The sequence below is a fragment of the Bos taurus genome, chromosome 20, assembly GCF_002263795.3.
Source record: "Bos taurus isolate L1 Dominette 01449 registration number 42190680 breed Hereford chromosome 20, ARS-UCD2.0, whole genome shotgun sequence".
NCBI classification, from domain to species: domain Eukaryota; kingdom Metazoa; phylum Chordata; class Mammalia; order Artiodactyla; family Bovidae; genus Bos; species Bos taurus.
The window spans coordinates 31,284,300-31,300,224 of NC_037347.1; the positions used below are offsets into that span (position 1 = coordinate 31,284,300).

Sequence of the window (15,925 nt, forward strand, 5' to 3'; positions counted from 1 at the left end):
CTATACATAATGGATGTTGTATATATTAAAAAGTGTTGGTTAAAATTGTATACCTATTTTAGTCATACAGCAAATCTGTATAGTCATTGGCATATAAAACCTGTGATTAAATTTCTGCTATAGTTCATTCCTTTTCCTTGTCAAGAAGAACAAAGTGTAGTGATTCTTGAATATTAGATGGTAGAAAATAATTGGGAATATTTAAGTTGCTAAATTCATCCTGTTTAAAGAATGCTTGAACTGCTAAGATCTTTTTAGAATTTCAGTACTTCATTGAATTCCTTTTTTTTTTTTTAACTGATATTTGCTTGTTTAGTTGACAGGGTCAGTTTTAGAAGATGCCTGGAAGGAAAAAGGAAAGACTGACATGGAAGAAATTATTCAGAGAATTGAAAATGTTGTCCTAGATGCAAATTGCAGCAGGTAGGAAAAGAACTAGTATAGACAGCCAGTAGATATTCCTTGCTTTTTCTTTGGGGTGTTTTTAATCTGTTGTACTTTATCGGAATAATCTTAATAGATCCACAGAAATTTCTTCCTTTATCTATGGATTCTGCTCACCTAGCCACTTCCTTCAATTATGCTTATAAATAGAAGTTAAGATATTCCTATGGGAGTGTGAGTCCATTAAAAAAAAAAGATTCATACTTTTAAATTCAATAAATACTTGGATAAAGTACAACTGTAAATCCAGTTGGAGGTATAAAAATGTTAGCAGGATCCCACTGCCTTTGAGAACCATATATAGTCACAGTTACCTAGAACAAGTATCAAGGCTGTTTATTCCCAAAAAAGACAGCAGGAGCTAGGCAATGGGGGTACAAGCACATAGCTTACACCTCAGTGCATGCGAGAGCAGTTTGTATCCTTTGGCCAGTGCTGGATGCTGCTGACCAAGTGTGGCTCTTAAAGGTGAGGACTGGCCCTTCAGTGGGCGGCACTGTGGGAGTCTGACCTCGATAAAGCGGAAATTGCTGCCACACACAGTGAGGCTCAGGTAAAGATCTAGAAGTGGTTCTTTGAAGTCCCTCTTCCTCCCGTGGCTTCAGGTCATCTTTTCCACAGCACCATCAGTGAGGGTCAAAGGCACACGGAGATCAGCTACCCTCCTGCGAGAGTCTGAAGGGTACTATTGCCATTGGAAGGAAGAAATTGTTCCCCAGGTCAAGGAGACGAAAGAAGTACTGACTGTAGCCCGTGGCACCAACCTTCTGGGGCCTTTTCAAGCATCTGGAAAGGGTCTCTGAAAAGGCTAACAGGGAGCTGAGCCTGCCAACTGGCATTCCCATTGTCTATGAATTGGACAGGAACATGAAGCCCAGCAAGCCTGTGCAGTTCCTAGGGCATAAGGAGACAGTGTGTAAAGCCATGGAAGCTGTGTGCCCAGGGCAAGGCCAAGAAGGAAAAGCAAGCAGCAGACTAGTCCCAAGGATACCCTCCCTGCCCCTCCCATTCCTCTGCACTTCCCCCTTGCACATGTCACAGCGACCGCATCTGTGTAAGTGGCAGCTCCGGATGGAGACTGGTGGCTCCCCATTTTGTATTAGCTATTTTGTCTATTGCACCCACTCCCTTCATACACTCTAGTTAGAACAGCACATCTGGGGCAGGGTCCTCAGTCTAAGCTGAGGGAAGCCTTGTTCAAGAAGGTCAACAGGTAGTAATTCAGGGGCATTTGTCAATGCTTTGTTTATTACAAGGCCTTGTTTGAATAATGGTAGGGTAGCCATGTTAAGGTGTGAGCAATGAGGGGAGGCAGGAGAGCCTATTTGTGTTTCCAAGGGCCAGTCCTGTACTATCCTGTAGTCAAGTGACTGCATGGCTCTAGTCATTACAGTGGGAAATGAATGTAACCTGTGATGATTCAAAGAAATATTTCTTCCCTGGCTCCAGGAGATTGGGATTGATCCTGAATGTTTCTGTGTTGTCTTTATTTTTACAAAAAGTTGTATAATTAAAAACATTCTGGAGTTTCTGGTGGCAGTTTCAATATTACCACATGTGGTCATCACAAAATAAGCCATTCCTTACACCACCATGGGATAAGCTCCTTAACTTCTAAAGTGTAAGGAGTTCATGTTTTGATGTAAGTTAGAATTCCTCCCCTCCTTATTTTATGGCAGTGAAATGCCTCTTGATCAAGTCCAAGTATGTCTTTCATTGTGCCCTGATTTCTGAATCTTGTTCCAGTTGCTTGGCCTGCCACTTGGACCCACAACTCATTTGAGCGTAACTGTACCAAATTTTTTTTCCAGATCAGTATAATAAAGGAGTGATATTCATTTTTTAAAGGAGATAAATTTGTTTCATTATAGGAAATGTCTAGTAAATCAATGCATGTTAAATTTTTTAAACAAAGTTTTAAGCATCTGGGATATATTAGAGAATGGTAACGCTTGCTCACCTTAACTCATTTTTAACTTTTGTCTGCAGAGATGTAAAACAGATGCTTTTGAAGCTTGTAGAACTCCGGTCAAGTAACTGGGGTAGAGTCCATGCAGCTTCAACATACAGGGAAGCAACACCTGAAAATGATCCTAATTATTTTATGGTATGCCAGTGGATGCATTTTAAGTTTGGTTATTGCTTGAATTCAGATTCTGGTAATTTGTAGATAAGTTACATAAAGCAGAATTTAATATAACAGTTCTTCACTGACTTAGGGTCACATGGCAGCCATGGAATCCTTAGTGAAAGGGTAGACTAGAGAAATAGCCATTTAAAGGCAAGGGAAATTGATAAGGCTTGGCTTGCACTTGGGTGAATGTAGGGATTCCTTGAAGCAGTTTTTCCAGAGAATTCATGATCAAAGGCCTGTATCTCAAACTTTTACTGGCATTTTGTAGTAAATTAAGAAAATGAAAATCGTTACCAGGCCAGTGATGCTCTGAAGCTCTCAATAAGATAGGCATAAAGAAACCTTGGAGGAATGCTTTTATTATAATCCAGTCTTGGAGATGGCTTTAAAGAAAAAATGGTGGTGGGAACCACAGCTAAAAATCAGTTGACTTTAAATCACAATGCACAACAGACCAAGTCACTTAGAGTGTGACGGGAAGTAGACAGGGTTAGACATAGGAGCTGGAGACAAGGAAACAGTCATCTAAAGACTGTAGACTTTTGCAGTGAAATGGAAATGGCTGCTAGGAAGTTTTTTGCTTGTTACTGCATCATCAGTTACAGTTGAGTGACCTCAGCCATGTTCTATTAATGTGCTTTTAAAAAATCAATTCTGGAATAACATATTTTAATCACTCTTGATTCCTCCTAGAATGAGCCAACATTTTATACATCTGATGGTGTTCCTTTCACTGCAGCTGATCCAGGTATGTCATCTCAGCCATTTTCTGCCCATTTATTGGTAAGATATTGAATTACAGAAACCATACCCTCACCGGCATGAAGTTGTAGCTTTTTGAAGAATTCACATCATTGTAAAATATAGGGTAAAGTTTTGTCTCACTAGAATATTCTCACAGTTACCGTTTGGAACCACTTCAGGTTGAACATCTGATTCAGTATATAGTACCTTGTCACCTTAACAGTGAAGGATTGGAAGAATCCCTCAATTAAATGCAACCATTTTTATCTTTTCTCTTAATACTTTATTTTTAATACTCTAAACTTTCAGGTAGTTAGAATGAAAGGGAAGGATGGTTCTAGTTCACTATGTAGTCTGCAGCTTTCATTGGTACAGGTTAATACTTGCAGATACTAAGAATTGTGGATTTTATTAATAGTTGGGTCAGTTAATTAAAATCTAAATCTGTGCACACTACTCCTTCCAGAAAAGGGCCATTTGTAAAATGATTGCTTTAATTGTGGTAAACAGAACTGAACTGTGAGCAACAGAAAATTTTCCCACTTAGTACAACCTTAACAGCCAGCTTATCAGAATTTTCTCATTTGTTTCCTCTGGATTGCAGACACTGACTGTCCTATGCCTCTAGCACAGAGGTCAAAAGAACTGCTTAACTTCTCAACTTTATGAATTACAGACATAAGTACAATTTAAAGTTGAAAAGTTAAGCAGTTCTTATGATCTCTTTGATGGTTTTTATATTGTTGAGTATTTCAAAACTGGCCACCAAAAACCTGGCCAGTTTGATTCACTGTCAAGATAATCCAATTTCACTATATCATTATATATCTTGGGTCTTTTCCAAGAAATAAAACTGTATAGATAATACTAAGCCATTTTCTGTTACTGTAATTGATCTTTCACCCTCAAGTCCAGTCCTTCCATAATGTCCCTCCTAGGATACTTACTATCCTGACGTTGGTGTCATTGTGTTGTCTTTTTACTTCATATTTCTGTAAGTTATAGGTATTAACCATACACAGTAGTATTAACCTAAAAGGTACCTTATTGTGCATGTCTTTCTGCAGCTTATTTTTTTACTCAGTATTTTTGGTTTTTGTTTGTGTTGAGACACATAAATGCCAAATGATAATCTACTGAGAGTAAACCATAATTTATAGATTCCATCCCCGTTGGGGGCCCCCCCCCCGGCCGTTATTTTTACAATGGGGGGGGGGTGGTTCGCACTTATTACTACCCATAATACCATGCAAACAAACCTTTAAGAATCTGTGCATATAGAGAAATTTCCTTAGGGTAAAGAAGTAGAATTGTTAGATTATAGGCAATATACATCTTCAGCTTCACTAGATGTTGCTAATCTGCTTTCCGTCATGATTATACAGCTTTATATTCCCACCAGCAGCATATGAAAGTTCCTGTTTCCCATTGTTGGTAACACTTACTATTACCAGACTTATTTTTCTTTCACCAGACCTCTTTTTCTGGTTTCTGTTTTGTTTTTATTAACCTTTTGATTTCTTTGAGAATCACCTGCTTGTGTCCTTTTCACATATCTCTATTGAATCATTTGTTTTTCTTACTGATTTGTAATTACTTACATGGTCTGGAAAGTGATCCTTAGTTTCTCCCAGTATGTGCTATCTTTGCATTTTTTTGTCTTATGTAGAAGCTTTGAGTGTTAGAGTCTTATGTGTGTCTATGACTTAGTTTCCTTACTACAGTCAAATTCTATTGTTTTCTAAACCCTGTTTGTTTAATCCATCTGGCTAACTCTTGTATGTGAGATATGGTAGGAATTAAATATTCTATAGTTTCTCATTTCAGCACAGATGATGCGTCCTCTCTTGGATAAAATATCCCTCTGTGTACCGTGTAACGCCTATAATTTTCTGTCTTATTCCTGTGTCTGTGGATCTTCGTTTGTCTTGACATCAATACTGCATTCTTTTAAAATTTTATTAATTTTCTGGCTCTGCTGGGTCTTTGTTGCTGCATAGGCTTTCTCTAGTTGTGGGGAATGGTGGCTTGTCTCTTGGCTCAGGGGTTCTAGAACACACACGTTTAGTTGCTCCGTAGCATGTGGGATCTTCCTGGACCAGGGAACAAACCTGTGTCTCCTACATTGGCAGGTGGATTCTTAACCACTGGACCACCAGGTAGTCCCAATACTGCATTCTTAGTTATTCTAACATACTGTAAATCTTGCTGTGTCTGGTAAGACAGATTTTCCTTCTTCCCCTTACTCTTTGAAGCTGCCTTGATTCATTTTGGTTCTTCGATCTTCCTTTTTGTCTAATCTGTCTTTCCTACTTATTTCTGGTGACTCTGGAAATTCATTTTAGTTTTCAAATAGTTTTGTTTCTGAATTTTGTTCAAAGTATCTTGATCTTAAAGTTTCAAGGCCTTTTTTCTCATTATTCTAAATATGCTTAGTTTTGCTTCATATTTTAATTCTAACCCTACTGTTTCTTCTGTCATATACAAAATTAATTCTTTATATTGTGATATTTTTTGCAATCTCATAATTTAGCTTTCTTAAACTTTTGAAATGTTTTCAAACTTACTTTAAAGCTACGAAAGTAAAAACAGTGGAAAGAACACCCATCTGCCTTTTACTCAGATGTATCTCTTTGGTTAACAGTGTTTTCTATTTATAATTTGTTCTTTCCACATTCACTTTTTCCTTAAATCATTTGAAGTTACATATATTATGGCCCTTTCATGACTGCTCTAGCATTCTAACTACTGCCTGTTTTTTATGAAAAAGCCTTGTGACTTGGATTATAGGAACATGTATCCAAAGGGGAGTTTGTATTTGCTGTGTCAGGAGCCGCAGGAGTAACACTGGCTTGGGAAATAAATAAATAAAATATTTTTATTTTCTTGTCATAGATATTCTTTATGTGGATAATAGTAATTTGAAATGCATACCCATTGTTAAAAATTCTCTGGGGAATTATCCTTCAATTAAAAATAATTTTAAAAAATTATCTAGGGAACCAGTTTCTTCACAGTTCTTCTGTCCTGATTCCAAACGCAGGCAAGGACAGTCAAGCTTCTTTTCCATCTCCCTTTACAACTGAGGTTTTTCATTTTTTTCTTGGTTCACCTTTTGCTTGAAATACCAGTTCTTTGTCCTGGGTTTGTGTAGGTGAGATGGACGTGGGGCATGAATTCCATCTCCCTGTTTCACGTGGACTCAAGACCTTGCCTTCTGACCGTCTGTGGGTTTTAAAATCCAGGCTCTTTGTTCCTAAGACCGCTTGGTCTACCAGCCTCCCAGCCGTAAGAGTTATGTCATCTGGTGACGTGAGCGGGTGTGTGTGTGAGTGAGTGAGTAAATGTGAACTCATTCATACATTTAAGAGAGTGTTTTATCTGTTGCTTTATTTATTGCAGGACCGTCTTATAGTTAAAATTATCTCAAATACCAAGATTGGATATCAAAAATATCACTAGCCCTTTGAACTGGAATTAGTTTTATAGAGACTGACAATCTTGGAAAAACATGGTCTCTGTCAAGTTTAATGTAATTATATCATCCTCTTGAAATTTGAGGTAGCTGTTCACAAGAAACTGACTGTAAGATAACTAGTTCTAATATACACTGACCCATTTTACTAATAAGGGGTAAGGGCTTTATACATACTTGTTCATCTTAAAAGATACTCAGTAACTCTGCCTAAGACATTGGCAGATAGAGAGCCATAATACCACCTTCTTACTGCCTTAGAAAGCCCAACCAACGGAAAGCTCCTGTTACTGCTAAGTCGCTTCAGTCGTGTCCGACTCTGTGCGACCCCACAGATGGCAGCCCACTAGGCTCCTCTGTCCCTGGGATTCTCCAGGCAAGAGTACTGGAGTGGGTTGCCATTTCCTTCTCCAATGCATGAAAGTGAAAAGTGAAAGTGAAGTCACTCAGTCCTGCCCGCCTCACAGCGACCCCATGGACTGTAGCCCATCAGGCTCCTCCGCCCATGGGATTTTCCAGGCAAGAGTACTGGAGTGGGGTGCCATTGCCTTCTCCGAGGGGAAAGTTGGTATAGCTGAAACACTTACCAGGTATCCACCTTCCATCTATCTCTAAGAGAGAGGGAAGAAAAGAAAATCTCCTCTACTCAGAACATTTGCTAGGTTAGCCTCCTCTGAGAAACTTTGAGCAATGATGGCTCTTACCTGCTAGCCAGATAGCTGAGGAATAATGGAGCCAGAAGCTAGGAGGATCAATTGAAATCCCTCCTTGTGGAAGGACAAACAGCAGTATGGAAGAAACAAGTTAGGACAATATCTTTTCTGATGGAAAGAAACAGAGAATGTAAACAGCACACACATGGTTGTGAAGTGTACTCTGATATGTTCATAGTGGCTTTGAGTCCCATCATATATTTAGAGGAATATTATACTGTTCACCTCTGAACTGCACAGGTCTGTGTCTATGTGATTTTTTTCACTAAATGTGTACTACAGTACTTATGTAGGGTTAGCTAAATCAACAAATACAAAGGAACCATGTATAAGGAGGGCCAACTAAGTTACATACGGATTTTTGAGAATGTGGAAGGTCAGTGACCAATAAGGGTCAATTGTATAATTTATGAGCACATGGTGTACAGGGGAGAGAGAAAGCAAACCAGTTAGAATGTAAGTTGTGTAAAAGATATTCTTAAATATGTAAATAGAACCTTAACTGCTATTTAAATATATCTACTTAAAAATCATAATATTAAAAACAAAATTTAGGGGTAACTTGGCTGTTTCATACAAATATTTTTAGTATTAAAATTTTTTATTTTTTATAGATTACCAAGAGAAATATCAAGAGTTACTTGAAAGAGAAGACTTTTTTCCAGATTATGAAGAAAATGGAACAGATTTATCAGGGGGTGGTGATCCGTAAGTTCTTCAGATCCTTTTTTTGTTTTGAGGGTTTGGTTTTTTTTGGATTTTTGTTTTCATTTTTCTGTTTGGCCATGTGATGCAGATTGCAGGCGAGATCTTAGTTCCCCTGCAGGGATTGAACCCATCCCCCCTGCAGTGGAAGTATGGAGTCCTCAAAACTGAACTGCCAGAAAATTCCCATCTTTAGCTGCTTTCTTTGTGAATTCCTGTGGCCATAGTTTGTGGATGGAGTTTATAGACTAGAAAAGATGATGAAAGAATATGCATTTTGATTTAATGATGTTAAAGTAGTATATATGTAGTTACTTACTAGAAATTTTCAGAAAATCATATTAGAGAAAACAATATGAAAATTAAATATAGTTAAGGTGAAAAAACTATTAATGTAGCATATTCAAACAGTTTTTATAAAATAGATTCTATTAACTTTAATACTATAAGATCTTGGGCAAGTTCTATGCCTTTTTCTCCATCTATTGAATAGGAATAGTAGTACCCCTCCTTGAATTTTTTTGAGACTTAAATGAGATACATAAACAACTTGGAGTAGCTGCCTGGCACACAGTAAAAGTCTCAAAGCTTGGCTGTTAAGGGATTAAAGTTAAAACACAGATAACTATATGAAAATGTTTGGACTGATAGACATATAAGACATATAAATTATAGTCCTGTATCCCATATCTCAGTCTTTACCTGCCATTCTTTATGACAAAAGAAACTTTTATTGTATTGCTCACTTATCATTAGATCGTACTACATTTGTATATAGAAAGACCAGGAACTTGAGGTTTAGTCCCAGTTCTGTTAACAATTCATGTGAATTTGAACAGGCTACTTAGATTCTCCTCTTCATAAGCAGAGGGCAGAAATAAATCCGTGACTTCAGTGTTTCTTATCCCATCTCATGTATTGTAGGTTTAAAAAAAAAAAAAAAAGAATCACATTTATTCTTTCTCCGGGTAGTGACATTTTAAATATAAGTCTGATTTTCTGATAGTGTCATACTTTTATATACTAGCTTAATAGAGAAAAATACAGGGATGTGCTTCCAAGCACAGTTAGGAAGGTTCAACCCTGCTGAGAGCACCAGTGGAAACTGAAAGTTGTCCTTCCATTAAATGTCAGGTTATCCTCTACAGTTTAGCTTGGTAAGCGTTATAGTCTCTTTGCCCTAATGAACTTGAGGCATGAGGAAAGGAGGAGAAAGACCCATCAGCAATTGGTAGGACTGGCAAAATAATTTGTTACGTGTTGGTGGAAAGGGTCCTGGGGGTGGGGAGATACACACTTTCATGACTTAGTATCTTAGACATTTTCTGAATTAAAAAATAAATAAACCTCATCTGTGCTGCTTTCACAGGTACTTGGATGATATTGATGATGAGATGGACCCAGAGATAGAAGAAGCTTATGAAAAGTTTTGTTTGGAATCAGAGCGTAAGCGAAAACAGTAAAGTTAAATTTCAGCATATCCGTTTTATAAAGCAGTTCAGGTTATGGTGATTTAGCAGAACACAGGAAAGCAAGAAAATGTGTCACACTTATACCAAATTAAGGATGTTGAGTTATGTTACTAATGTATGCAACTTTAATTTTGTTTAACATTCTCTGCCAAAATAAACTTTATTCCCTATAACTTAAAATGTGTATATATATATAATAGTTTATTATGTACAGTTAATTCCACTGTTTTGGCTGCAATAAAATCGATTTTGAAAAAAATGAAAAATGTTGAAAGTAAATTTTGCTAGCTGGTTAGTAGCTTATCCTTACATTCTACTTTTCTTGAGGGAAAAATTCTTTGCCTGGAAATACATATAACTGCAAAATGTAGCATCCTTTCTTAGATATGATTATTATAGCTTTCACTTAGTTTTACATTTAGTCTCAATGAATTGAGTTTCAAATATGAATCACAATCACAAATATCTTTAGGACTTGAAGTCTTAGAAATGTCATTAACAACTGATTTACATGTCCAGATGCTATTTGATACCAAGGGCTTTTAAAATGGCATTTTAAAAAAAAGAACTCCCAACTAAACAAGATCTTCACTGAAGATTTGTTGCAGTTCTAGAATTTTTTTTTAACCTAACCTCATTACTCTAAAAACCTAGAATATTATTCTGCTTCATTTATATGGCTTTCTCATTTTTGTTTTATAGCATAAGTTGCATTGACTTTTTTACTAGAGAATTTTACTAGGTCTTTGTCACTCAAGTTTTCATCTGCTTTATAATCGATAAACCTTGAACCACTTTTCTAATACTTTTACTATAATGTGGTACCACCTCAGCCCTACCTTAGTAATATTTTTACCTATGTCAAAAATCTTTTTCCAACTAACTAAAACTTATGTACAAAAAGATTGCTTGTAAATATGCATGTAAATAGTTCTGTTAATAACCCACTGTTTTACATTTGGTACATCTGTGTCTGCTAATTCAATTAGCTTTCTCACTTTTTGGCTTGTTTGTTTGGTCTGGATTAAAATTAGACTTTAAAAATAAAATTTAAATAGTTTTGTTTCCTCTAAGTTTTTGGAGTAGTATCCTGGAATTCTAAAGAATTTCTGTTGAATTTTTTTACATGACATCATAAAATTAAGATTTGAAATCAAACTACTAGAAGATATTCAATGTCTGTTGAAATGAGTTTCAATAAACATTCACATCTACTTGGAAAAACTAGCAATTATGAAATGTAAACTGTTAGTGTTCTTATTGTAAAAGGCAAGTATATATGTAATTGGGGTTTTTGAAATTTGTAATAGAATTTTTTTCAAAATGGTGGCTAACATGGTGGCTATTGCCTCAATCTGAAGTTCTCTGAAGGTTGTGCTCACTGAATGAATCTCAGGGATGAGGGGAAGGGCGTGTAGGAAAAAGGCTGGACATTAGGCTGGGGCCAAGAATATGCTCACTGAATATACTTTAAACTTTGTGCAGTTACTCTGTGAATAACCACCCAGTTTTATCTAAATGTTACCAATATGCTATGCTTACAACAGCTAGCAATAGGATCAGTATGTTCCAGTTACTGGTGCTACTTAAGTAACCGGCCAGACTATAACCATTTTATCATGCTCATGTTTCTGTGGCTTAGGAATTTGGACAAGGTACAAGAAGGGGTACTATTTTTCTAGTCTGCAACATTTGGAAAAAGTAAGGTCTAGGGATGGATGGCTAGAACAGCTGGCTGCTGTAATCTTTTAGTTGTCTTCATGCACATGGCTGATGACTGGGCTGAGGCCATCCTTGACCTGAAGCACCTACACCTGGCCTGTCCACGTGGCTTAGACTTCTCACAACATGGCAGCTGGTTAAGAGGGGGCATTACAAAGACCCAGGAAGAAGCTGCATTCAGAAGTTGCAAGCAGCATTGCTTCTGCTACAGTCTCTGGGTTCTGAATAGCTTGCTAAAAAGCCATATCAGATAGGAGGCCTTCAAGGAACGTGTGGACATGTTTTAAATACTGAAAGGAAGAGGTGGCCTTTAGGATTGCCATGTCTTCCACAGAACTTACAGATCCGTACATCCTTTGTAACAGGGATTATTAGTACAAATCTTTAATGAGCAAGGACACAAAGGTGCTAGTGAATGTTAGTCTTGTAACAAAGTACAAACATTAGTCTTGGAAGTCGTGTCATTAACTCAGACCCTCCGTCTGTATTGTCAGTGCCCTGCAGCCAGAGACTACCAGGGCCACACCTGTACCTGAATATGTTGAGTTTAGTACTTGTCAAGAGGCAGAATATCCACCATGGGGAACTGTTGCTAAGTCACTTCAGTCGTGTCCGACTATGTGCAACCCCATAGACAGCAGACCACCAGGCTCCCCGTCCCTGGGATTCTCCAGGCAAGAACACTGGAGTGGGTTGCCATTATGTCAATAAGAGTGTTCAAAAGAACCTATATAGGATTGGTGCTTTGATTGGATAATTTGGGAGAGGGCCTAAGAAACTGGAGATTTGCTCTAGCCTGGATGCTGTCAGAAAGCAGGGGAATTGCATGATTAGGTATATTATTCAGTCTTATCTGTCATGAGGATAGTAGGGTATGGATTAATTTGTCATTGTTTTTTTAAATCGTCACATTAAGAGAGGATGCTTGGTGTAAAGAGTAAAAAACTGGGGGGCTGAAGGACTGAAAATCGGCTTAAACTGAAAAAGCAGCAGCCCTGCCTGTTAATCAACCTGGGAAGTCAGACACAGATAAAGCCAGCTGCAGCTTAATAGACAATGTTTTTCCCAAGGTCATAACCCCCAGTGTGTGTGTGAGACCAGGGCTTTGTTATCACTGATGCTTTCAGACCTGCTTTGCAGTTCTCATCCATCTTTTGGGGGATACCCAGTTGCTAAACTGCCCTCACCTCAGGATAGCAGCCAGTCCCTTAGCTAAACCCTGTTGCTAATCCTGCTACAGAAGGAGCATCCAACCAGGAACTGGTCTCTCTCCCTTTAGAGCTTCCTCAGAATTTCTCAGCAGGAACTCAGACCTTACAGCGAAGATGCCCTCCTCCCCCTGTGGAGAGCCTCATTTGAAGTATACTTTCTTGCTTACACATCAAATATTTTGTCAGACTACAGGCTTGAGCCCAGTGGTCTTTAGCTGACTAGACCCTAGCAGATACAAATCATTTAAGGGCATATACACTACTGCTGTATCGTGCCAGCCTAGCAAAATGCCGGCCCGGGACGGACTGGACACTGCTGCTGCATCCAGGCTGTGGGAGGCCATTTTCTGTTAGGTTTGTACTACTGTAAATCCATAGTCACCTTCATTTAGGCTGCCAGTAATCTGTGTTTCTTCATTCTCTTGCTCAATTCAAACCCTGTCTACTCTGTTTGCCTATTTATTCCCTGATGATTTGCTTCACAGAAAAAAAGGTCACTAGAGAGATGTTCACAAATGCATCTGAATACACTTCATCCCTCCTCCTCTTCTATAGGAAGTATCCCTCCTATTATTAAAGAACAGTTTTTCAACATGTGCTTGAACTCCATGCCCTCTCTCTCTCACAAACTCTGTTGTTACTTGGTCTGTATTTTTTTAAAAATTATTTCTCCATTGGACCTTTGCATGAGTTTGAATATGCCATTCCTCTCATCAAAAGAAATCTGGCCCTCACATTTCTCCCCAATAACAGTCCTGTCTCTGCTTCCTCATTAGACTTCCCAAGTATTCTTTTTTTTTCCATTCTCTTACCTATTTGCTCTTCAAACCCACTGTATATTCTGCCACTAGTATATACAACAATCCTTATTACAGTCCATGATGACATCCGTGCCATTTAATTGAATAAATATTTAATTGTTTAGCTTGTTCTCTAGGCAATATCTGACACTGTCAATACCAAAATTGAAAATATCCCAAGTGGCGTTAGTGGTAGAGAACCTGCCTGCCAATGCAGGAGACCCAGGAGATGCGAGTTCAATCCCCGGGTCGGGAAGATCCCCTGGAGGAGGGCACGGGTAACTCACTGCAGTATTCTTCCCTGGAGAATTCCATGGACAGACAGCGTGATGGGTTCTGGTCCGTGTGGGCTGCAAAGACAACTGAGCAACTAATACACACAGGCATCTAGAATACAATGGCTTGCTTCCTCCATAGCTTTGTGCTGTTTCTCAGGGTTTGGTACCAGTGTTCCTCAAAGCTGAATCCTAAGCATTCTTTTCTCATGTCAGCCCAAAGCTTCAATTAGCAGCTATAACTTTCAAATAAATATGGAGGTCAATATCACTGCTGACCTCCATATTTATTTCTAATATCCTGATTCTAGACCTTTACTAATTTGTTTCCACTGGGAGGTCTCACAAAATTTATGTCATACTATACCCTGAACTTATTCTAAACACCCACCTCTCATTGAGGGCACTGACACCTCTCTACTTTCCCCAACCAGAAACCCCTGGAATTGTTTTAACTCTTACTGTTAAGTCATCTCCAAGATTTAAGAGTTGATCTCCTAAATACTGGAACCATGTTCTCCATTCTCACTGTCTAGTCTTGAGTCAACGTCGTCTCTGCTGTTGCTCTCAAAAGCCTTTTGAAAGAGCCACACATTGTTCTCATATCCTTCAATTCACTCTCCATTCAGCACTTGCAGGAATTTTTCTAAAGTACTGGATTGGCACACACACACAAAAAATCCAATGCAAAAAGCACCACAAAACCCCTCTGTAGTAGACAAAATTTATATATAGGAGGTTCTTACACAGTGGAAGGGGAAAAGATGGGGGTTTGATAGGACCTAAGTTAGCAGTGTGTAATAAAACTGAGATTATAGATCATGGTTATCTGAGGTTATTACACCTGACAAAAGACTGAAGTCAGTTTGCATATCAGACTTTTTAAAATGGAGATGAGTTTAAGGCATTGTATTTTTCTCAGTCCCTCAGTGCTGCCACCTTTGTTTAAAGCCCTTGTAATAGTTTACCACTACTTTTAAGATAAAGTCCATAATTCATAAACCTGTACTGCCTATCTCTATAATCCAGTTTCAAGCTTCTCTCCACCAAGAAGAGCCTTTTTATCCTCTTTAAGTATACTTAGAACAAACTGGCTTTATTTCAACACTTTTAAGGGAGGGGCCAGATTTTTCCTTTGGGCCTCAGGGCCTTAACATATGCCATAATCTCACCTTGAAACATTTTCCCTCTCTAGGGTATTTAGCTAACACCTACTTACTCTTTAGATTTCAGTGGAAATATTTCCTCAGCCTGGATTAAAGTGAAAGTTGCTCAGAGATTTCCGACCCTGCGACCTCACAGACTATACATTCCATGGAATTCTCCAGACCAGAATACCTGAGTGGGTAGCCATTCCCATTTCCAGGGTATCTTCCCAACCCAGGAAGATTCTCGCATTGCAGTCAGATTCTTTACCAGCTGAGCCACCAGGGAACCGCGGTTTAGGTCGCCACTATAAACTCTCACCAGGGCTTCCCTGGTGCCTCAGACGGTAAAGAATCCACCGGCAATACAACAGACTCTGGCTCGATCCCCGGGTGGGGAAGATCCTCTGGTGAAGGCAATGGCAACCCACTCCAGTATTCTTGCCTGGAGAATTTCACTGACAGGAGCCTGGAGCCCTACAGTCCATGGGGTCGCAAAGAGTCGGACACGACTGAGCGACTCGCACACACAAAACTCTCACAGACCTCTGTATTTTATTTTAGGAACACTTACCAAACTTGTGATTAAATTATTGTCTAGTTGTTTCTTTCCAGTTGATCTCTAGCCCCCATCCTCGACCCTGGATCTCATTCCCTGCTTTATCCACGGAACACGCTTAGTACATCGTAGACTCTCCACAAATGTTTGTTTCAGTGGCAATAAGATATAGCAGAAGCGTCCATTTGCTGTTTTAAACAAAAATTTTAAAGGTGCAAACACACACTTGAACGACATTTTCTAACATCAAACTAGGAAAGCAGAGGTCTCTATCTTCGGTCAAGTTTTTTTTTTTTAACCGCTTTATTGACGTATAATTGTTTAGATTATTTAAATAGTATCACTCCACTAAATTCCAAATCTGTAGCTATCTTGGCTAGAGCATCAAAATGCGCGTCCGCACCAGGCCGGCTCCTTGGGGGGTACCGGAAGTAAAAACCTGAGAGTAGACCACTAACTTCCGGACAGAGAGCCCCTATCTCCCCTACTTCCGGTCCCGCCCTTCTTTGCGAGAGGAGGGCTCAAT

At 38.7% G+C, this 15,925-nt stretch overlaps 1 protein-coding gene, 1 long non-coding RNA gene and 1 pseudogene across 5 annotated transcripts in view; 2 read left to right on the forward strand and 1 right to left on the reverse strand.

Annotated features, from left to right (window-relative positions):
- Nucleotides 1-10,760, forward strand: part of PAIP1 (poly(A) binding protein interacting protein 1) — a 28,672-nt gene extending 17,912 nt beyond the window's left edge. For 3 of the 4 annotated variants that reach the window (XM_005221532.5, XM_005221533.5, XM_005221531.4), the window contains exons 7-11: nucleotides 317-423; nucleotides 2,434-2,551; nucleotides 3,272-3,326; nucleotides 8,125-8,218; nucleotides 9,585-10,760. In XM_005221532.5, coding sequence (XP_005221589.1) covers nucleotides 317-423; nucleotides 2,434-2,551; nucleotides 3,272-3,326; nucleotides 8,125-8,218; nucleotides 9,585-9,678 — 468 coding nt within the window. In that variant the 3' untranslated portion in view covers nucleotides 9,679-10,760. The remainder of the gene's footprint in view (nucleotides 1-316; nucleotides 424-2,433; nucleotides 2,552-3,271; nucleotides 3,327-8,124; nucleotides 8,219-9,584) is intronic. The other variant, NM_001104971.1, reaches the window with a different exon arrangement.
- LOC112442967 (phosphoglycerate mutase 1-like) lies at nucleotides 611-2,427 on the forward strand (annotated as a pseudogene).
- Nucleotides 8,099-15,910, reverse strand: LOC132343229 (uncharacterized). The gene is made up of 2 exons (XR_009491958.1): nucleotides 14,915-15,910; nucleotides 8,099-8,463 (listed from the first exon to the last, which is right to left on the reverse strand). It is a non-coding gene; the product is annotated as an uncharacterized lncRNA (long non-coding RNA).
- Between the last annotated feature and the right edge of the window lie 15 nt (nucleotides 15,911-15,925).